General features: G+C 38.1%; 1 protein-coding gene across 4 annotated transcripts in view; it reads right to left on the bottom strand.

Annotated features, from left to right (window-relative positions):
• SYT1 (synaptotagmin 1) overlaps nucleotides 1–23,307 on the bottom strand; it is a 358,558-nt gene that overhangs the window by 54,692 nt on the left and 280,559 nt on the right. For all 4 annotated transcript variants that reach the window (XM_065041224.1, XM_065041217.1, XM_065041211.1 and 1 more), the window contains one exon: nucleotides 20,916–21,083. In XM_065041224.1, the coding sequence (XP_064897296.1) occupies nucleotides 20,916–21,083 (168 nt within the window). The remainder of the gene's footprint in view (nucleotides 1–20,915; nucleotides 21,084–23,307) is intronic.

Below are 23,307 nucleotides of genomic sequence, written 5' to 3'. Positions count from 1 at the left end.
ATTATGTTCAGAATTACAGGAACTTTGTTATAAAAGGAGGAGCAACAGACTTGAATTTGCAGATGAGAGAAAGAGAAGAGTGGAGTACTGCTCAGAAAGGATCACTAGGTTGACCAGAACTGCTTTCCTCCTTCCTTTCAGGCACAATAGTATCTCTAGGGGGGGTAACTATGTTGCTTTTGAGGCAAGAAGAATGAGATTACACTGAATAGTCCAATAAAGCATTTCAGATAGCAGTGTTATTCTTTCAAAGACACTAGTTCTTACGGCACGTGTGATTCCACAATTTATTTTGGCAGTAGAATATAAAGTACGTTTCTATCAAGATATATTGCTTTGGTTCCAGTGATTTGTTAGAATAAATTGGAAGGTTTGTTGTTGAAAAATTTTGAGGGTGTATCCAAGCTTTTCATTAAGATACTAGGTAATTTTTGCAAAACTTGTGCACCTTTTCCCCAGACCACAAATGCAAAAGGGAGATGGCAATTTACCAGGTTCAAATTGCTAAGAAGAAAAGGCAAAGTCACAACCCGACCTAAAGAGCTGGGGGAACACTTCCGAGAGCAACTGCTCACATATTCATGGATGTAGTGGGTATGTCCTAGATAAAAGATAGCCGATGTCCTAAGCACTTTTAAAAGGAATCAAAATGTTCCTTTCCAGCTGGAAGCTCAAATTTCCAAGACATTTAAGAGAAACTGAACTTCATCTCTTAAACCAAATTTCCAGCATCAGTGGCAGTTCTTCACTTAATAGCTCTTACACACCATCACTTTTTATCCAGGTTTGGATAAGCATCTGCAGTATATCTGAGGGATGCATGACAGATACTCGGCTATACTTCAGAGTTTACATCTTACTCTCCTATCGAAAGGTGCATGGGCTTGTCTCAGAAGACTTCCTTGGGGATGCAGGATTCTGCTTATGTTGTTCCAAGCAAAAGCCTGAGGCAGTATATATGGCATCACGTAGTTAACGTTCCTTTTGATTTTTGAGCACTTAGAAACTGCAATAATAATGTAATATCTAGAAAGTGACAGACTCTGAATTGATTATTACAGGTTGGGAACGAGGCCCAGGGACTGTAATGGATAATTTCCTGCAAAACATCAGCTCAGAGATCACCAGCGGTCAGAAAACATGCAGAACAAACATAAAGCTATGTGTAATTAGGGAATGCTCAGAAGGAACACAACAAAACAGCTCATGACGTTAAATGTATGCATCATATACAAAAACTCTGTCAGAATGCAAACGTGCCAGTATCTTGGAAACTTACGGTGCCCTCCTCATCTCAAAAAGGATAAGGTAGAACTGGGAAAGATTGCAAGAAAAGCATCAGGAATGATCAAAGGTATGACACAGCTTCTGCAGAAGGAACAGCTAAGTAGATTAGGACTCTAGGCTGAAAAGGGGCTGGATGGGGAGCAGTATCTTAGAGACCTTGATATGACCCAGGAAAGCTATAATAATGTTATGACCTTGCTCAGAAGAAGAGATCCTATCAGAAAATTTACATTTTTAACTCACACCTAGAATAACCACAGACCACACTGCTGTGGAAGGACACAATTACTATTCCTCCCTGTCTGCATATACTGTTATGAATCCCAGCATACATTCTGACCATGGAGATATGGATTTCAGCCATGTGATCTGCACATCTCATTTGGAGCTCTAACTGAGCCTGCAACGGCATGGTGACAGCACAACATGGTGACAGCACAACACGCTCCAGTTCCCCTGACGTTCAGTTTTGAAAGTCTGTATTGACTAGGCTAGCAGTGAAGTTGACCTATCACTTGCAGCTTGTTCAGAATGGAAGAAGTCAATTGCTTATTGATTTGTGTTATCATGATCACAGCTCACCCAGTCACCCGCTCTTTTCTGCAGTTGCTGTTCTATTATATGGTAGACCTGGTTTAAATTAGCTTGGTTGATTCATGGGGCTCTGAGTAAGACCGAAAGCTCATTTTAGTCCCTCATCTTAGAGACCTTTGTACTCATGTATCACCCAACATTGAGGGGCTCTGCCCTCACTCCTAGATTCACTAGGCAGAGCTTTGGTTGTAGCAGCATGGGTATTTGTATTCCTCAGAAATGTACCTCATTGACAAACTATCTGAACTTCTATTTTGGAAGGTACTTTTAAGTCAATACCATGCTTCTAATGGTTCTGTTGATAGGATTTTAGATTTTTTTTTAATTTTTTGGTTGTTTGTACTTGTGTTGAGACTAGAGTGTGCTTAGTAAGCATAAAATTGTGTTAGAATTGCTGTTTCTTATCAGAGTACTTCAGCAGAGGCCGGAAGAGGTACTTTACAAACACAGTTATTGCCACGGAGACCATCACCTCTCACCAGTCCTTCTCCATCTGTAATCATGTTATGCCTCTGTGCAAATACTGCAATTGTCTACACAGAAGAGTAATTTTATGAGAGCATTTAATGCATTTTCAACCTCTTTTAATGTGTTTTTAGCTGCAGGAAGCACGTAGAAGGAGTCAGCACCATGTAAACAGCCAGTTTTCCATAGATCACCAGCAATCCATGGGAAATGACAGCAGATGATAGGCTCATTCCAGTGAATAACTTGAAGAAAAAGCATAAGTACCTCCTTAAATGCCTACAGAATCACATTTAGTACTTTTTGTTGTTATTAAGATCTGTATTAACTGCATTTCTTCAATATTTCTTGTACTTTTAACATCTTCTCTTTGCATGACTGCCACGAGTTTTCTATTCCTAACTTTTTATTTCTTTCTTTTTTTAAATTTTAAAATATTTGTTAGGCAAAATACTTCAAGTGGCAGCACTGCAATGAAGCAAAAAAAAGCAATCACTAGAGGTGTGGTTTGCAGGAGATAATTACAAACCCCTGCAGGGCTATGAGGTACAGATGAGTGCTTCTGGTGTGGTGATTATCTCATGGAGGTGCCTTATTGTTATTATGAATTTCTTTCAGCCCTAGGTATAAATAATTTATGTTAGTAAATTACTTTGACGGAAACTGTAAGTTAGTGTTAGAAACTTCCAACTGGGAGGTTCATAGACATTAACCTATTCCTGTATAATGCCTAAACAGCAATCAAAAGACTCTCTCCATCTAAGCAACTCCATAACTTCATTACATTTAAAGAGGACGCAACGAAGCAGAACATAAATGACACAGACAGAGCTGGTAACACTCCTTCAGCTTAGAAAAGGCTATTCTAAGTCTTGTTGTGAACCTGGACTTTGGAGAGATGACTCCAAGCAGCTCCTGCCTGTCTCATGTTTCTTCTTGTATTTGTCAGCAGTCACTTCTGCCTTGACAGCACACTCTCCTAAGGAGCTACATAGAAAAATGCTATTTATGCAGATTACTCTCATTTGCACTGCAGAATCTCTAACAGCAATATCTGTCTTCTTAATATAAACATTCTCCACATTTTTGTGGAAGATATTGCAAGAAAGTCGATGCTTGCAGCTCTGTTGGTAAAACAATACCAAAATAATGAGCCATAGCACCATATGCTTTTTCCTAATTGGATCTCCAAAATGTAAACACAGTGAGGAGGGTTTCCAACTTCAATACCTGGTTTTGATTGTGGATATTTGCATAAGCCAGAGAGAAAAACAATAGGATGTGGTTTCCACAAATCAGATTTTCAACTGAGACTCAAAATGTTCATTGTGGTTTCCATACCACCCAAAATGTTTTAAAACTCTGTGGAGAAAACAGGAACAGCATAAAGGTGGTTATAAGCCAAATCAGAGCCTCTCAAATCCAGGAAACCTGGGTAAACTGTAATGACAGAATCTCTAATCCTAGTTGCCATATCCACAGGCTTCAGACAGTTTTGAGGCAATCATACTCGGTCTACACATGGAGATCTCAAATCCAACAAATTCCTTTTCTTGGCCTGCAAACCATGAAAATACACTAAGCCACAAAGCTGTCACAATAACACTATTAGCAGCATCACATGGATGCAGAAATAGATGACACAGGCCACAACTTCAATTAAGCCACCATAGCACGTGGGCAGAATTAGTAACCCATATGCATAGCTGAGATCTATAACTGGGAAAATATTGTTCCTCCACACCCCTAGGACAAACAGAGATCATACTGGGAAAAGAAAATACTGGTTTGTTTGGCTCCCTCCCTTTTTTTTTTCTTTAAACCTGAAATTGTATTGCCACAGCAGCTGTCCTTAACATCACCAGTTTCAAAGACACTGAATTTTTACAAATACATGGTTAAAGAGCAAAGCAGAACACTTCAAACCTGCATAAGGTACAATTACGAAACAAAGACAATATTTTTCTCTTATGGTTGCAAATCAGGGACCAGATGACCCCACAATATGCAGACGATTCTGCCACAATTAGGCAAAGGAGTGGGAAGTGATCAAGAAGCTCTTAAAACTCAGTTTGCATAAATAGTCTAGAAATAGATGGTACAGCAGGGAAAGATAAAGGAGAACCGGAAAGAGAAAGAAAAGCTGGAGCTAATGTGTCAGCTCATTATTACAACACTTTTGGAGACTATCACATGAATATGTATGCACACTAAGTACCACTGTACCCCAAAGTCAATGAACTACTTTTGAGATAAAGTAGCGAGAGTGAACAGGAGAGGCAGAGTTCTTTTCAATCAAAAGGCTGATTACAGAAGTAGCTATTTCAGACTTGCAAAATGTTAACTGTAAACCCAGTCAATATAAACTTACGGATTTTAACGGCTAAACCATTAATCTGACAAGCAGAGTAATTCCTTTGCTGTCTAAAATAATTTCATGCCCATGAATGGAGCAGCCAGACGTTTATAAAGCTAGCAGTAAATAGGTACTAAATGCCTCTGGAGAGAAGGAAGAACCTTCTTCATAACTGTACATACCGCACTTTTGAAAAGAATATTTTAAAACAATAGAATATGAACAGATAATGCCCTACTGTGTATCTCCTTACTCAGGGATCAGTCTTTATTAGAAGAAATAACCCACTTGTCTTACAAAATGGAAGTACAAAGCATCTGTGATTAAAAGCCTCTCCTGTGTTTGCTTTTGCTAACATTATTTCAGAAGCGTTTTCATAGGTTACACCCTCTTCAAATGTGCAAACCTGGCCATAAAAGGAAGCTCCTGTTAATGTAAAGTGTTCCTTTGCAAGCTACATAACAAGTAAATTAAGAAGCATAGCAGACTGAAATAGGTTACAGCAGGAGATCTCGGAAGAAACAGAAGCTTCTTGAGGCAAAGATCCAGAGGGCTCGTTTTGGATGCTGTAAAAAAGGGAATAGCAGTGACAACAGATTGAAGAAGAGATGGAAAGGAGACTGATGCTAGGTGAACAGAGAACAGAAATAGAAGCAAAGGTCCATGAGGTAAGTTTTAAAAGGGAGAAGTTTTAGGGTAGACAGGGAACAATCTTTCAAATGAAGTGAATTATTAAAGTTATCAGGAGGTGGTATCTGTAGGGATAAAGTAACAGTATAAAGTAGGAGTGAGGAAGAGCCAAAAGAAGCCGTTTAATTGCACATTCCTTTTGACTGATTTTCCTACTACAGTCCTACTCTCTGACTCTTTTGTGATACAACTTCTGTATGCCAGCACTACTTTTTACCTTTGCTTAAAGGGAACAGACCTGGCAGGATCTTTCTGTGGAAATAAAATCTACCTTTTTTTTCCCCCCTCCTCTGAACAGCACTACTTGACATAGAAATTCTTCACAAATCTCTGTCCTCTTATTGCAATATATATATAGAAAGTTAGTACATCGCGTTTCTTTTAACTGCCCTAATTATGTAATATTCTCCAATGCAATGGTAAATCAGACTTGAAAGCAAGTTGGGCAATAATTTGAACCATTCAATGTTATTAAAAGATTAACAAGTCAGGTTTTGTCAGCTTCCTCCTTTTAGTCCTCTTCATTACCTTTTTAACTGTTTCGAGAAAGCACTTCTATTATTTCTTTCCAAAAAGCAGAGGAAATGGAAAGAGAAAACACTGTTATTATTAGTAGAAAATGACACTTCACGGTCATCAGTTTAAAAGCATTACAATCAGCTGCCTCTGGCAAAATGAAAAACGCTGTGGCTGAAGGCACTTGAAATCAAAGATTAGCAGAAACAGCCTATTTGATTTCCAAACAAGGGACCACGGTACCAAACATACAGAGTTCTTAATTAAAACAGGAAGAAAATGAATTTCTTAAATAAATGAGAAAGGGAGGAATGAATTAAAAGAAACACATACGCCCAAACATCATAGCTTGGTTTTCTGTAACTCTTTGCCTACCCATAAATGCTTGCAGCCGGCTGCTCTGCTTTAATGATTGAATCTCGCTCTATTTTGCCACTTGGCTTCTCCTCAGCTCCTGCCTGATCGTATTTCTAAATGTCACTCACGTTTATGCAGGCCAGTGCACAAAACAAAATTAATTTAACTGAATGTCACATTAACATTATTACTTTTGACAGCATGGAAAACTTATTAACTATAGCATGTCACAAGGCTAGTTGTCTAGTGAGTAGTCTAAGTACAACATTGAAAGGAAATGTAATACACTTGAAAGGTTTTCTTTGGCTTATCAAACACCGTGAGAAGTCAAATCACAAAGCTTTTCTATAATTATTAGAATATTGTAAGTGCATTGCAGTCATTTTGCAGAAAATCCCTGTCCTCCTGTGACAGAGGAGGCCACAGTACAGTACCCTTACTTGATTTGAAAACATTTCCTGTAGTAAGTATGGCACCTTAAGACTTAGTTAATGTAGCTTCTACTACCAAGAGCATCTTAGCTTCTAAAAGCAACTGACCCAAAACTTTAGCTTATGGATTGAAATTACAGTATATATCAAAAAATATACAGGATCAGTAAACAGCAGAAAACTGTAATTAAGAATCAAATCAGTTACTGGTTTCTTACTTGTGAGATGTATAACTGGATGAGTTGGTGTATTAAAAAACCTGTCATGAACAGAATCCTTGCAACAATGACCACACATTATCGATCAATGAAAGACAGAACAAATAGATTAAAGAAACCAGTAGGTGGGAATGACTGGCATGATGGAATGAGTAATCCCCTACAGCTGCTGGTAAATTCTGCTGAAATTAAACAGCTCGAGGGAAAAACTATCAGGTGAAATCAGGGCCTTCATTACTGAAGCTAGACAATATATTTCTATTTGATCTGCAAGAACCACAAAGAGAAATTAAGCGGAATTTGTGGATTATCTTTGTAGCCAGCAATCTTCTTCCCTTTCCTCTCTATCTAACAAATTCCTAAGACCAAAATACCTTGCACCTTGTACCAGTCCCATCTACATTATAAATAAATAGTCCCTTTTTCTAGTGACACTACCAGAGCCTCATTCACTCTGCTTCTATGGATATATGTCCTTTCTCTCATCTCTTGCTTGCTGTAACACCAGTTCAGCTTTCATGTTCCTCCATAATATACCCCAGCACTGCATCCAGCTCTCTTCCATGACCCCAGTCACAAACTCCACACAACACAACAACCTTCTCCAAAATCTCTTAAATGGGCAGTTAGGCAAGAGACAGTACATGATGCCATTGTTTTAAAACTAGAAGCTTGCTGGTTAGCTAGCAGGAGGCCAAACAGGACACATGAGGACCTGACACACGCCTAAGGGTTTCCCTGAACAGGTCAAGAATCTGAGTATCTATCCTAAGGCTTTGCTTTCCGTTAAATTTACAGGTGCCCTCTTACTGTGCTCACCAGCCTCCAGTCCAGGGCAGCATGCAACACAGTTCTGTGACAAAAACAGCTTATGCCTTCATCTTGACACAACAAAAACTCAGGCACACAGACAGGTCAGGATCACCACAGTGGTGATCTGGAAAAGACTGCAGACCAGGGGACTCACAGCTGAAACACAACTAGATTTGCTAATGGAAAAACCACAGGCAGCTGATGTAATTAACAGCTGATAGGTGAAGTCTCATGATGAGACGGTTCTCTACCTGTAATTTATTAATATGAAGAAGACTTTCCTTCATGTATAATTTCACCCAAGTCTATTTCATCTTTTATTTCTATCTACTGCTTCTGTGCTACAAGCACAGGCAGGATTTGAAATCCCTTCCTCTGTCGTTGCTATTCATTCAAAAGTTCTCTTCCATTGTCCTCTTTTACTGATTTTTGTACTGGAGATTTTTCCAGATCATTCAAACTGTCTAAAAATATGTAATGGGGTAGAGGATATGCAGCTGGAAGAGCAGCAAGCTGAAAACCCTCAGAAAAGCTCAAAGCCACTCTTGTTCTAGTGCTTCCTAGTTTCTGGGAAGTCAGAAATATGTAAAATACTCTCTCGGATAATTTAAATATTTTTGTCTTTGGTTCCAGTTGAAATGAAGAAACTAGTATATGCTTCCTTCTACAACTCCTTCCATTATAAATTTCCAGTGCAGCTTGTTAAAAATTTGTGCCTAATTCAATAACGAGTTCCTTTAAACTAGTGCTATATATTCACATCTATTGACTTACCCTTGCCAGGCTCACATCCACTTCTCAAACTAAGCATTCAAAACCACATTTTTATGAAACTACTGAAATATATTCAAGTTTTTTGAAAATACATATAGGCAAAAACCTCTTTTATTACTCCACTTCCTCTGGCTATTTCACTTTGAAAAACTCTCTTAACACATTCTTTAGGAAGACAAGACAGCTCATCAAAGGTCATCATAGCAATCAGTACCACACACTGAATTTCATTAATCTCTTCAGTAAAAAGAAAGAGGTCACTGCAGTCATCTATAAAAATCTATGAAAGAAGACTGTACTTATCATGAGATCTCTGGCTCACTGATGTTCATTTTTAATAAATCTTAGACCACAAGGGAAATTCCAGAAGACTGGCGCAGTGCTAATGTTATGCCCGTCTTACTCAAAAAAGACCAAATGGGATGAAGGTGGTACCTATCGCCCATTTGTCTTTTATCAAACCCAGATGAAACAAAGGAACAACTCATAAAAGTTTGCATTAGTGATGGTTTAAAGGATATAGAATATAATCAATGTGAAGTCACATGGTTTTATGGAAAATAGGTCCTTTCAACTAAAACCAGATTAATTCCTTGATAAGAAAGTAAAATTGGTTGATGAAGGAAACATACAATTTTTTTTTTTTTCGTTCTGTTCAAGGTCTGCTGCTGTTTTTACAGAGGCAGAAGATATTTCTGTTGATAAAGTAAGCAGGTGATACAATAATTAATATATTGGTAAATAGTAATGCAACAGGTTGGTCAGAAAGCTTTAAATCACTTAGCTGTAACCAGTCACACAAAGTACATTTTCATACGGCCAAAAGCAAAAATTCTACATCCCAAGACAAAGAACTCCAGACTATTTCTAAAGTATCTACTGAATCAGGAAATGTATCTTACCAGGCAGTGCCTCCTGCTGAAGATTTAGGGTCATAAGCTACAGACCATGAACTGCTAGAGTACTGCTGTGCAAAACACTCAATAGCAGAGGTGAGCAGAAGCAGCTGGTGAATTGGCCTGTCTAGCAAGGATATGAAGTACACTGCGCAGAGCTCTTGAGAACACACATATATATATTTTTAAGGTGCTAAAAACTACAAAGAAGGTAAAAAGTCACAACTCTTATTGGAAAAATGGAGATAACACCTGATTGTGAAAAACATGAAAGATGAATTTCTGCAGCTTTCTGAAAAGAGGATTGTGACTTGATTACAGTGCAGAAGTACTGTAGGGAAGAGGAAGCATCACGTATTAAAAGGCTTGAATCTACTGAAGAAGGGCATAACAACGATCAGTGACTTGCAGTAGAGTCCAGCTACACTCAAATAACAAAGTACACGTTTTAACAGAGAGATAGAGTAACTGCTGAAGCTACGACGGATGTGTTATTTTCTCCATCTATTGATGTCTTAAAATCAGTAACTTGTAACCTCTTTGGGTTTGAAGACCACCTAAGAGTTTTCCAGCAAAGGTGCAAAGCTGCCTATAACAAATGCTGGCATACTGTCAGCAAACTTCTCTTTGTAACCTTTGACAATAAGGTCTCATGCAGAATTTTCTAGTGGAATTCCCACAAAATTCTCATCAGATAATATTAAAATGTGTCATGAGAAACTTGCTTTTGGTGAACTTCCACTAAAAAAAAAGCAGGATAATGCTGGAAATCAGTATGCTATAAGGAAAACTGAGCCTTCAGAGTTTGTCTAGAGCCATGCAGCCAGGACAAAAAAAGACGGTTTCTAGATCTTTGCTCCAAAACTAAGCAAGGTCTAACATTGAAGGTTGTAAGGGGGTTTCCTTGCACCACCTTCATCCCCGCTTGGCACAGGGGCAACACTACTATCTCCTGGATGCTGCCTGTTTACTGGATTGAGTTTGGTTATATGAGGTTCTTTAAAATATTCCTTGAAGATCTAGGAGTCATCGGGATTTAGCACAGACAACCTCACTTCATTTAGAAAAATACCCAATTTGATAAGAAATAGTAGTATTTCCAAACAAAGTTTTTTGAAAGGGGAGATTTTTTTTCTGCAGAAAGAAAATGTTAATGTTATCTAGCCTAGGCTAAATGCAAGTAAAACAGATCAGATGTATAAAGCTCTCATCCTCAGCAAGTTGTAAGAGCTCATATAGTGGTGTCTTCTGGCGGTAATCCAAGGAATCAATGAACAGGTGAGCTAAAAAGTCAGAGGAGCACGTCCCAATGTTTACACACAAGATATTCACGGCTGATTAGCAGCTGGTTTTCATGGTAGGGAACATGTAAACATGGAAGTTTCAGAGCCTTAAATTGTTACATAATGTGACGGGTGTTTGTACTTGCAGGGCATTATGCCAACTCTAGAACTCTACAGCTGAAATCCAAGCAGAAAGTCAATATTCTCGAGTCATTCTGGAACATATGATTGCTGCAGAAAATCTAGTAGAGCTTAATTAAAATTTGTTCTCATTTACAATTATCAGAAAATTACATCTTTTATTATATGTTTTTAATCATGAAAGTTTTTACTTTCAATACATCAAAAGTGCATATTTTTCCTTTAGGCCGATGGATAAAACTAAAAGTATACATTTCTCCATTAAGAAATCAACTAATAGTTAAGTATCACAAACAGACACTCTGAAGAAAGAATCTTGTCTTTGAGAGATTTAAAATGATTTCACGATTTAAAGGGTATGTGGAAAGGTATGATTCTATATTTGAGAAACATCATCATTTGCTATATCAAGTTGCAATGAGACAAATTGGTCCTCATTGTAAAAAAAGAGGTCAAGGAAGCATGCACATACTTGGAGGACACATAAGTTACAGGTGTTTGGTTTTTTTTTGAGGGCTTTCATGTATTGTCATATACATGTTAATGTTTAAGAGTGATAGAAAAAGCAAATGCAGGGACTAAAATCTACTATATCAACAAAGAAATCATGGTTTATGGAGATGTGCTGTGGAAGAACCGCAGCTCTTACTTTGTGTCACAGAATTGTAATAGTTGCAGCTATTTTCTGTACAATAAGTACAAGAAAAAAAGTTAAGAGTAATCAAAACTAATTCAAATGACCCACATCTCCTGGAAAACCTGCCTGCTCTAAAACAGAAAATTGATGTCTGGCCTGACTGTTTAATGTGGAAGCCTGAATGAACAAGAACACTTTCAGCATAATCTGCTGCTGTCTAATTCTGGGCTGGGCATTAACAGACAGGAGATGTCAGCTGCAGACCTCAGGGCACTCATATGAAAACAAGATGCTGTCGATTTTGAAGCCTGAGCTGCACTCATCAACAGAGATCCTTCTGTTAATTTTCACAGTTCCTGAAGAAGATAAAAAAGAGAGAAAAATAACTAGATTCCAGACAACCCAGTAGTTCTGAAGATTATTAGAAGTAATTAAAGTAGCAGCTAAAATTGGTTAAGGATCTAATGAGAAGCTCAGGTGCTGTCTTCCCAGTGCCACCGATACCACCTAGAAGCTGCAGTGCTGTGTTCTGTGCTGGTGGCACCAAAAGCAAGTTATAAATCCCACATAATGGTAATTGTCTAGGGAATAACTTGGGTTAGAATTTTATGGCAAGGTCTCTGTCTAAGAAGAAGAGATTTGAACTCAGGGTCAGCCACAAGTGGAAAAAGGCACTACAGAAGGGTTCCCAAATTTAGTTGCCATTATCAGTGACAGTAGAAGTAGCAATAACTCCTAATTCTTTTCTGTTGTAGTTGAGTGCATCCAGCTGATCAAGCAGCAATAACATATCACTTTGAACTCTCTCACTGCTAGTTTGGAAACTCCTGCCTTTGGCACTATTTCTATAACTGTAACTGCTGACATAACGCTCAGGGAAAATGTCTTGGCTTGCATGTCACTGGGTACCATTTTGGGAACTTCTCTTCATCTAGTGCTTGGCCAGCAAGAAGCATATAGAGGCAATATTTGGGTTCAAAAAGGAGATCAGAAATAAATTTCATCTGCACACTGATGATTGTAGCTCAAAGTGAGTTATATTCTGCTCCAAGGAGACAGCTGGAGTAGTAATTCTGTGGCAGTTACCATGCTCAAGCCCTCCACAGAAAAAAATCCTGCTCTGTAAACTCCATCAGTGTAAAGGACAGAACATCTACAGTACCACTCCATCCATCTAGTGAGCGAGCTGGCCAGGCAGCCATCTGAAACAAAACTTACTGGTTAATGCAATTAAAGGCCACTCACAAAACTACTAAAGTCTGCACAAAAGCTCCCATCACAGAAGATGTGTCATGAAATAAAGTTATATTTCGGCTCCATACTCGAGTCTACATCTTATACGCACAAACACACACAGTGAGAATATGCTGAGAAGTGAGGAGATGGAGTGATTCACAGAAGTTTGATCTCTGGTCAACATAGATATGAAAAAGTAACATCAGCTGTGGACTGTGGAGGCTAAAAAGTGCAGCTTAATTATGAACTGACTCACTCAGGTGTATAGAACGATGGTTCAATTTGAAAAAAAAAAAAAAAAAGAAAAAACCTAGAAGAATAAGAAACTGAGAGATCAGTCAGCTTTTTATTACTTTCTCCCTTCATGTGGCCAGTACTATGAAAGTCTGGAGAGACAGAGAGAGAGAAGAAATAGTTTGATATTTAGACAGTAGCATCATTCTTGGAGTAAAATTCTTCACTATTAGAATTCTGGATGACAGAGAGGTTAAAAAAGCTTTGAGCTGTATAGCACCAACATTGTAAATGTTTGTGCTCTAATAAGCTTCACAAAAGCATTTACATCTATCTTGTAATCTTATGTATGATGTAGATTTACCTAGGAACATACAAGAATAATGCATTTGCTTTGATCTGTGTGATTGAAAGTGAAACACCAGCCATAATCAGTCCTTCAAGAAGAACTGTGTGTATGTCACGGACTGCAAGATCTTAAAAACTAGAAATGTCAGTTCTCCACTAACCAACAAGGGAAGAATGCACAAAACACAGAAACAGAGATATTCTATGAAAATAGTTTGTTCTGCAAGTTATTATTTTGTGCAAGAGCATCCTGCCCAGACTGAATTAGACATGAACAAGAGAAAAAGGCTATGCTGTTCCAAGGGTTTTTAGAATCTAATTTAAATCATCACGTCCTGAGTGTTTCTCTGGTTATGATGATAACAATCACAGAGTAAAAGCTGCAGAAGGCCACGGAAAAGAAAGAAGAATGAAGCGCAGGGTTGATTGCACTAAACCCACCCAGCTGCATCACCTATAATACACCAACAACACATCAGCCAACGTGAGGAATTTCTTTGGCCTTTGCTGGAAGGCTGAGCTTTATGATACAATCAAACAGGTAGCTTCAGGAATGAGTTATCACAGTCTGTCTTCTATTTAGCCTAGAAATAAGACCTGGTAATATGTCCTAAATCAATGCACCCTACCTCTGAAAAATATTAGCATAAAACCAATAAAAGCCTGATACCACCAAACTGAAAATACAGTATTATGTTCTAGATTCTAACTGTGATTCCTCTAAAATAAGGGCATTTGGTGCTAATTCCTGTCACAGTTACAATATAAAGTGCTTGAAATGACAGTTAAGCTCGTTGTTAAACTAAACTGAAACACAACAGGCTCTGAAGAGAGGTTAAATGGTTACTATGGTAATCCCTGACATGGTTTAAATTGGTGTTTAAGACCTGACAGAGGGAAAAAAATGTAGAAAATGGCTAATCCCTTTCTTTCTCAGACCACTATTCCTAAATCCTTTTCTTTAAGCTTCTCAAAAATATATCTTTCTTTGATACTTCTGGAAACCAAGATTTTTTAGATCTATGTGGAGTGGGCAAAACAAAATGAGGAGATCAGAGTGGCATGGTATGGCTCAACCTTTGAATGAAAAAGCTGTTGTCTCCTTTGGGAGAGTTGCACTTTCCTTGACTATTAAAATGCTCGTCTGTGTTTTGAAGGTACATCTAATGATACTTACGATTGAGTATTTTGAAACAGCCAGCTTACAGCTTCTCTTAGCTCTTGATCCTGGTTTGTAACAGTAATCAGATAATTATTTTTGTCGCTGTTGGTTTGCAAGGGGAGGGGAGAAAGGAAATAAGGTATTACCCTAGTCTAACGCAAAGCTTCTGCCTAGAATCCCAGTGAGAAATGCAATTTCTGTCTCTGATGCATTCACTGGTGCTAGTAGTCAGAAAAACAAGTACCTAAAAGTCCAGGTGGAGAACAATGCAGGAAAATTCAATATATAGCATGTTCTGTGGCCTTTTGACAGCTATCAGTTGATTCTGAGGATGCATTTGTAATTCCTCCCAGATTACATAGTTTTATAACCAGGAATACTCCATGATTATGGCTGAATTCCCTGGGATTCCTTCTGCAGCTTCCACCCAAAACTTCTTTTCATAGTGTAGCTTCAGCTTCTTCTGTTTGGAATATACTTCAACCCACACAAATGACTGATAGATCAGCTATCTGAATGAATCACCCGCAGGTACATGGAGAATACTTCCAGCATCTATGTGATATGAATTCCGCTTAAGCCTTTTTAAGAAGAACTCAAAGATGATTGTGATCCCTCTCAGCATCTTTCTCAAAAGCCTACAAAAACAGCATTCAGAACATTGCTTTCCAAATGCCACTTTATGTTTAACAGCCAAGTCCAGTGCTTTTGAACTCCTTGGCTGGTCTGGACTCTCTCCTCTATTAAGCATTTTAAAATATCCTATCCTTAAGCAATAAAACCCCACACAATAACATGAAGAGGCAGAGATGGGGAATTGTCCACTATTCCTTCCTTCAGCCTTGTAACTTTCTACATGGTCTTCAGGTATATGCCTTATCTAGAATCAACATTAATATTATTATTTTGATGCTTAATACCAAGTGTAGGATCTACTCTCTCAGCACAGTTTAACCTCAAGATGCCCTTCAACACTTGAAAGTCAAATAGTAATAAGTATGTTTTTGACAAATAAGCAACACAAGTTTTTCTCATCTCAGAATGAATACTGTTCAGAAACAGAAGGACCCCAGCAGAGCTTGAATTTAACACTACCACTGAACTTCTCCTTGTCTACTCTCATCTGTATTTGAATTCAATATCTGTAAAGCCAGACAGTCTGAGATGAATCAAGACAAGTTCCCCTTTGATTTCAAGTAAGCCAATTATATTCTTTTTGTTATAACACAAGAATGCCTCTGACCTCCTAAAGTAGGTGTCTCTTCCAGAGATGGAGTTAAGAAAGAGAATGTTCAACAAAGGGGTATAGTGGAATTGTCAGCATTTTGAGTACGAAAGGCGAGAAAAGAAATGTCTAATTTTAATAGCCTAAAACAGTACTGTAACTGTTCTACTTGAGTCACATAGTTTTACTTTTAAAATCACAACATTTCAACATCTTCAATTTCAAGATGAAAACCAACTAATTAACTGCTGAAGAATTTCAAATCAGGCTTGATTATTCTCAAACTTAAAAACCTATGTTTTGTTCCCTAACTATCAAATTCAGTTCCTTTGCAGGACAGATACTGCACTTACAATGCTGAACATGCATTCAACATTGTGCATTTATTCTATGTCACTCTGACACAAAATCTGAAAATTAACCCCCCCTCAGATTTAACATTTTAAAGTATTAATTGGGTATAAGAAGAAGTGAACTTGAGAAAACTTGAACATCATGCAGAAAACATGGTGATCCAATATCATATGCAGCTAAATAAAGGAGACCTCACATTTTAAAGTGTCTGACACTCTGACAGCATCTCCATAGGAAAAATGATGCTTACTTTTGCAAAGCACTGTGCTAGCTGCAAAGCTGTATAAGAACTAAGTGTTGTTATTAGAGATGGGAAAGGCCTATTAGATCATCTGTCCATCTCTGATACAACAGAAAATGACAGTGATTTGCTACTGAGATTTGACAGTGACATTTGTAAAAATGTCCTTTCCTCTTAAGTCTCTGCAAGTTTCAGTGCTGAGGATTCAATAAGCTAGATGGCTTACTAACTTTTGTCAGTTTCCAACTTCCGTGAAGCATACCAAGGTATTAAATATATCCATTTCCCATCTCCTTCCTTCAACTTTCCATTTTTTAAAATGTTTTTAATGGAAGGAAAGAGCAATCCTCATGAGTGGCACACATCAAGCTTCACAGACTTGGTCTCCCACTTACCAGCTGCAGATCACTTGTATCTGAGCCCTGTGCAAAGCAATGCTGTAGCATCTCTCCTGCTTGGGATTGTGCACCATGCAGGAGAGAAGCTGTTGTGCATCTTGCTGGTGTTTTCCTACAGGCTTCCAACTCAGAAGCCATGTACAAAATACACACATCACAACCCACTTTGATATGAGCGTGCACCCATCATGTAACCTATCCATGGTGGATGCCAGATTAGTCGTAAGAGGTCTGCAGAACTCTTGGTGCTACATAACGGCAGGTCAAAGATCCTTCTCCTCATGGAATAACGCCCTGCTTCTCTACTGCTTTCAAGGGAAAGAACTGTTTTTGCTCATCCTTATATTCCCTAACATTTCTTGGGATGTTTGCTACAACAGGTTTTCAATTTAAGTGCCAATATAACAAAATGTCTGGAGGGAAATCAGCTGAAGTATTCAGAAGATGACTCTCAGTATGATTCACACTGCTGTGAGCAAAGAGGTCTGTCTGGCCTTCTGTACTGGAGTGATAACAGATATTGAATGCAGTGTGTACTCAGATAAAGTTAATGGCAGTGACATCTGGTAGATGACACAGAGGAGCAAACTCCTATCATCTGTTTTTTAACACTCTGTGCCCAAACCATTATATGTCACACTTGGTAAAAGTGAATAATCTTTCAATATCTACCACTCTTCCCTCCCATGCTCTCAGTCATATGAGACTGAAGGACTACTAGATAAATCACCTCCATATATTCACAAGGACAGCAGAGCTAAAAGCAGCCAGGGAAAGAGGATTCAAGGTATGCAGCTCATTAGGAGTGGCCTCCCCAATATTTAGAAGTCATTGTACAGACTTGTACATTCCCAAAGCCTTCTCACAGTCATAACAAATGCTTACATAAAGCATTGTACCTTCAAAGTGCTTCATCAACATAAATATATTAATAAGAGCTTTCCCAGATGAGGATGCAGTGTCAGAGAGATGCCATTCAAATGGCTGGGCTGTGAGAGGTAGAGCTTCAAATATTTCATTAAACCTTCAACCTCTGCCTTCAATTTCAAGCCCATTTAGAAAAAAGAATTGAAAGTATAGTCGAGCTTTATGAGCAAAAAGAAGAGTAACTGCTCGTAAAATGATTTTGACCTCTATGATTGCAGTGTTAATTAAATTGTATATTCTGTGATGTGCATCAACTGAATTAGACATAAAGTGAAATAAAAATAAGATTTTTGTACTCAGTTTGACTGATGCCACCTAGATGGTTCTTTCAAAGTGACTGGTGACAACTGCCATGGATGTGCTTTGCTGTACATCTTGTTTAGGGTTCATAATTAAAACATTAAGGACAGTTTGGCATCTGATACTTAATTGCAAACAAATTTAGAATTCTAATTAGTGCTAGGTTGTTAAGAACTGAAAAACCTACCTAAGTTCTGTGAGGGCAAAAAAGGAAATGTCATGTCATTCTTCAAATATTGCAGACCACATACAGATGTGCTTTTCAAGGACAAATTCATTATGCAATTGTAACATGTAGAATAGATTACAAAAGACTTATGGTGACAGGACCTCTCCCATCCCTCTTTGTCACCTACTTATTTTCTCCTAAAATCTATTAGAATTTCTAGGACATCTTTGCTGCTGAGCAGAGGCCAGAATAACGAAGATGGTGAGGTACTCAGCAGTAGTCAAATATGGAAATATGAATGACATTTCCTGGAAAACAAAGCTCCCAAACCACTGACAGATGTAACTCTTTTGGTTCTTGGTAGGGATTTCTTCTGCAAATTGGGCTAAGCAATCCTTTGAATCAGGCTCAACACAAACATGACAGTAGAGGTTCCATAAAAGAGCAAAAACAAGTGAAGACCTTTTGGATTAAATACACTTGACTGACCTACATCTTAAGTAACTCTCTTCCATGGTGTCACTTTTTATTTGTACAGTAAACTCAGGAGCTGTTGTAGGGAAGCTGCAGCTAATACACAGGAAACTAAGATTAACAAAGTCTCAAACTAACCTGTTATATTTTACCATATGTATTGGATACTTCACATACTTATGAGAATAGTGATGCAAAAATGGAACCTAAGACCTCCTGCATTATGCAAAAATATTTAGAGAGTTGGTGCAAGCACAGTTTTTCAGGATGTTCTCATGGGATGATATCACCGAGCTTCTTACAGAGAAAAAAGCCACACATTAGTAGCAGCTTCAAAAAGGCCCTATCAAAAAACTTTACAAAAATTATTTTTTTTTTTTTTATATATACGGTACCTGAAATTTGAAGAAAGGTGAGGGCAGACACTTGAAGAGGAACTAAGGAAGGCTATTTTCTTCTAGTTAACACAACCCTCATGCAAATATATTTGTATGGACAAATGGCAAATACATATAAAAACATACATCTATCAGTTCACTTGTGTTCTGAAAGCACAAATAAAGTACAACCTAGGTTTCATACCTACTGCAAACTATTAAAAGTTCTTGTAATATTCTTCTAATATCCAAATACTGTAACAATTATTTATTTTAATTATCTTCTTTTATGTCAATAAAAATTCTTTCCAAGTTAGAATGTGTTTTTGCAAGTATCTCACACTATATTTCAAACAACTTTAACATCATATTGCATTTGTAGAATATGAACTTTGTGAAGCAACCAAGGGCCTGAGTCAGATCTCACTGTGGATTTCAACTAAAAAATGTGAGAGGCAACATTATATGCCACAAGACAGATGAAACCCCCATGAATCTATGTCATGTTCTCTGTCACCTGCATATCATTGTTCATGTTCTAAAAGCTTGAAGTTATACCAAAAAGATGAAGATTTGATTCCTCTTTGTGTACTATCTGGCTGTTATTTTTGCAACAGTAAAACATGAAGTACACAATATCGCACACAATAGTGCAATAAAAGTCCAGTTTGATACTTAATAAAGTTTGGAAGGATTAATACACCCTGATTTCACATTTCTAGCTTTCTGGTATGCTGAGGCTTTAAAGGAACAGGGCCCTTGAACTGCAAACTTCCTCTTTCTCTTTTTTTCATTTTCATCTTCAGCTCTAAGAGTGGAAGAAAAAAGCCCCATTTAGCATGTATAGCAATGTCACATGCAATAAGGGAGCCCTGCGAATGCTGTCACTATGAAACAATGCCATGCAGAACAGTCTCAATGTAGCAGTGGCTTTCAAATCAATAAACAGTAGAAGAAAGACATCTGAAAATACAGTCTTTAAAAACAAACACTCAAAAAGGCAAGACTGAAATCTACCATTTTTGAAACTCTGAGATGGCTGCATGGCTCAGCGTCTGCTGAATTTTTCACAACTTGTAGTCTAGATCACATATTCAGGTTTTCGCTACTTGTATTAGGGAAAGATTTCATCCAGAGATTGTCCCTTTAATTACAGAAACTAAGTTTTGAAACTCAAGCAGTTTATCAGCTAAATTAGACATCAAGGAACTCAGACTCTGATTCCTTCTTCTCCCACCAGAGAACTGAAGCAAGCCGTGCACCCTGACTATGGTGAGTGGGCACATACTATCTAGCAATCAAAAGGAAAAATAATGTAAAACTGAGTACAAAATGGCTTTATAATCAGCAAAAAGGTGGATGTCTCAGTATGAAAAACCTGACAGGATCCACAATTAAGTGATGAAATATCTCCAAAAAGTGACTTGTGTACATGTAGCACTGTACCTACTAAATAATGAATGCACAGGATGTTGGCACAGAAAGCAAAAATAAAAGGGTGATTAATATTTGAGTCAGATGCTGTTCCAAGGTCTTTGTCAAATGCATAATTCTAATCAATGGATATTATTGCACAGCAGCTCAATAAAATGCTAAGATGTTTAAATGAAAACCTACCATTATCTTCATGCACAATAAGATGTCTTGAGATGCAGACACTGAGAATGATTAGGGCCAGAAGAAGCCTAAATGCACACCGCTCTTATAATTCAAATTCAAATTCTATATACCCACACTGTATCAATTCAAGAAAAAGTCAAACTCATAAAAACTTTCTTAATATGTTGCCTAAAATATCTAGAAGATTGAAAATAGGATTAGCAAAGGAGAATGTACCATTCAATGAGTATTGGAAAAGATGTTTATCAAAAATTTATCAGGTGAAGTAAGTCTGAGAAATGCTGATAACAGATGGGAGCTGTCTGGGGAAAAAAAAAATGTTGCTAGTTTGACTGTTTCTCTAGGTGAGGATAAAAGTGTCCTGGGGGAAAAAAAAGTCTCATTTTTCTTACCTCTTCCTTCTCCGCACTTTGCAAGTCCCTCCATTCCTCAGTGACGTGACCAAAGTCCACTGTGTTCATCGCAACCTTATATTCCCCAATGATATCATGTTTGGAGAACCGATCAAAGTCATAAACTGCCATCACTAAAGTTTTTCCACCCAGTTCAGAGTATGGCACCTGCAAAGAAGAGAAAATGACAAACTCTGTATCTAAGACAATAAAGATCAGTCCACTACAATGCAAATCTATTTATTTGGTTTATCAGCTGTCATCTCAGGTAAATTGAACTGCAGAGAAAATTATGAGGTATATTTGTTTCAGAGTCACCAGATGCAGTATTTTTAAAGGCTGGGCTCTGGCATTCAATAGAACAAGGTGGCAGCTCACTCATCACGCCTCAGGTTTTTCTTTCTACTTCAAATCATTTTGAAGGTGATGAAACTGAAACAGGAAGCCCAATTATTTGCACTGAAGACACATGAACTTTTCACACAATAGTGTCTTTTCCTCAATAAATCACCTGTCATCACTCAGAAATGGGTAGCTCCCAGACTGATGAAAAAAACCTGAATTGGCTTACTGTATCTGACACAAAGTAATTAGACACTAAATAGTTTTCTCACAGTACCACTACCTATTACTTATTGAGGTGTATTTTTCATCATTATACCGTTCACATTGTAGACACTAAGATGTGTTCTAAGTCACAGTATACTGCTAGGAATTGTGGTGGCAGAAGGCCAAGTACTAACTAATTCTCCAGCTGTTCTGATGTGTTTCAGACAGATGCTGTGGGTTAGGATGCTTATGAGTCACATTTTTAATATTCAGATGAAGATGTGCATTTCAGTTAAGCTACACTTGAGTGGCTGTCTGGAGAGGCCTGGTTTAGGAATTGTTTGGATTTACACTGAACATTGGTCAATTTGAATATATTCTGCAGGTATAAATGGTTTCCATGGGCTTCAATAAACATTTATCTATTAATTGTCTATATAAAAAGAGAAATGGAAGCATGGCATTGTCATTGGCCTAGTTAACTGCAGTATGTTCCGGTCTGTTTAAACCCTAGGACTGATGTCCTTTGTTATTGTTTGGCTTCCACTTGCTTTTAGAAATACTTACTAATAACATGAGTAGTTTTTCATAACATGTTTTATAATGTTTAAAAGAAGCTTTTCAAGTTGAGAACCAGCTCCAGCTTCCATTACTGAGTACAACAGTTTCAGTGAGCACAGAGTTGTGTACTGTAGTAAATACTATTGTAAAATCTATTTTGATTCTGTAAATTCTTTGTAGCTTCTAAAAAGCTATAAAAGGCAAAAGTATGTACAACGAAAAATTGTACATAATTTCACTTTTATCTTTATGCAGTCTCAAAAACAGAAAAGAAATGTTCTAAACCTTCTTTCTCCATCAGTTTACAATACCACTTAATGGATCCTGGATATCTAGAATGCATGAAAAGACTACATGTACTATTATTTACTTTATTTTTAGCAGTATCTTAACCTCAGTAATGCTTATTCTAGCTACCTTCCTTTTTAAAGAAGATCTAGTGGCAGTGCTTCCTCTATTCATTATCTCTAAAGTAGCCTCAGCCTCCACCTTTGTTCAGGAATACCAAGGATGTCCTCAGCTCTTGTGAAGGTTTGTTCCCTCTCCCTGCCTTTTGCTCTGCTCAGAGACAGCCTCTTGAGGTAATGTAGGGGAGACCTTGGTAGAAGGACAAGTATAGGAGTGTTTTTCTGTCAGAGACATGCCACTCCTCTAGACATGAACCCTCTTCTCGCTTTGGGCCTGAGGAGGAACACCTCCCTCTGCCAGACTGGTGCAGTCCAGCCAGGATTTCTCCATTTCCTTTTGGCAGCACAGCTGGGGTACACAATTCAGACAGCTGGAGCCTGATGAACACTTGCACCCTGGAACAGCACCCTCGATGTCTGGGAAATGGAAATGAAACGGGGACTAACACAGGAAACCACTCAAAGAAGAGAAGGAATGGGGTCCAGGGCTCAAGATGCAATACAGCAGAAACATAACCCATCTGGTCCCCACTAGCCTGTCTTTGTGAGGAAGGCAGGCGTCTCAGAGCTGTGCCCTGGGAGAGGGTAACAAAATGGGCCTGGGCTGCCTGGTGGGCAGCTCTGACAGAGAGAGATGGGAAGGGTACCCACAGAAACTGTGCACCACCTGAAGTGGGTCACAGAAGTTATTTATTACAGCTGCAATGCTAATTAAATGGTCATTTGTATTTTTCACTGTAGTCCCCAGAATAATGATAGTACTTGGCGTGCTCTGTTGGTTTTCTCTTGAGTACAGACCACAGCAACCAAGCGATGATCAGGACCATACTGGGATGTACCTAAACACTGTAAGGTCTGACGTGGAAAGCAAACTT

Source organism: Columba livia, chromosome 1 (genome assembly GCF_036013475.1).
Source record: "Columba livia isolate bColLiv1 breed racing homer chromosome 1, bColLiv1.pat.W.v2, whole genome shotgun sequence".
Classification (NCBI taxonomy): domain Eukaryota; kingdom Metazoa; phylum Chordata; class Aves; order Columbiformes; family Columbidae; genus Columba; species Columba livia.
Note: the sequence above shows the minus strand (reverse complement) of the source record. Positions and strands in the feature narration are given on the sequence as shown.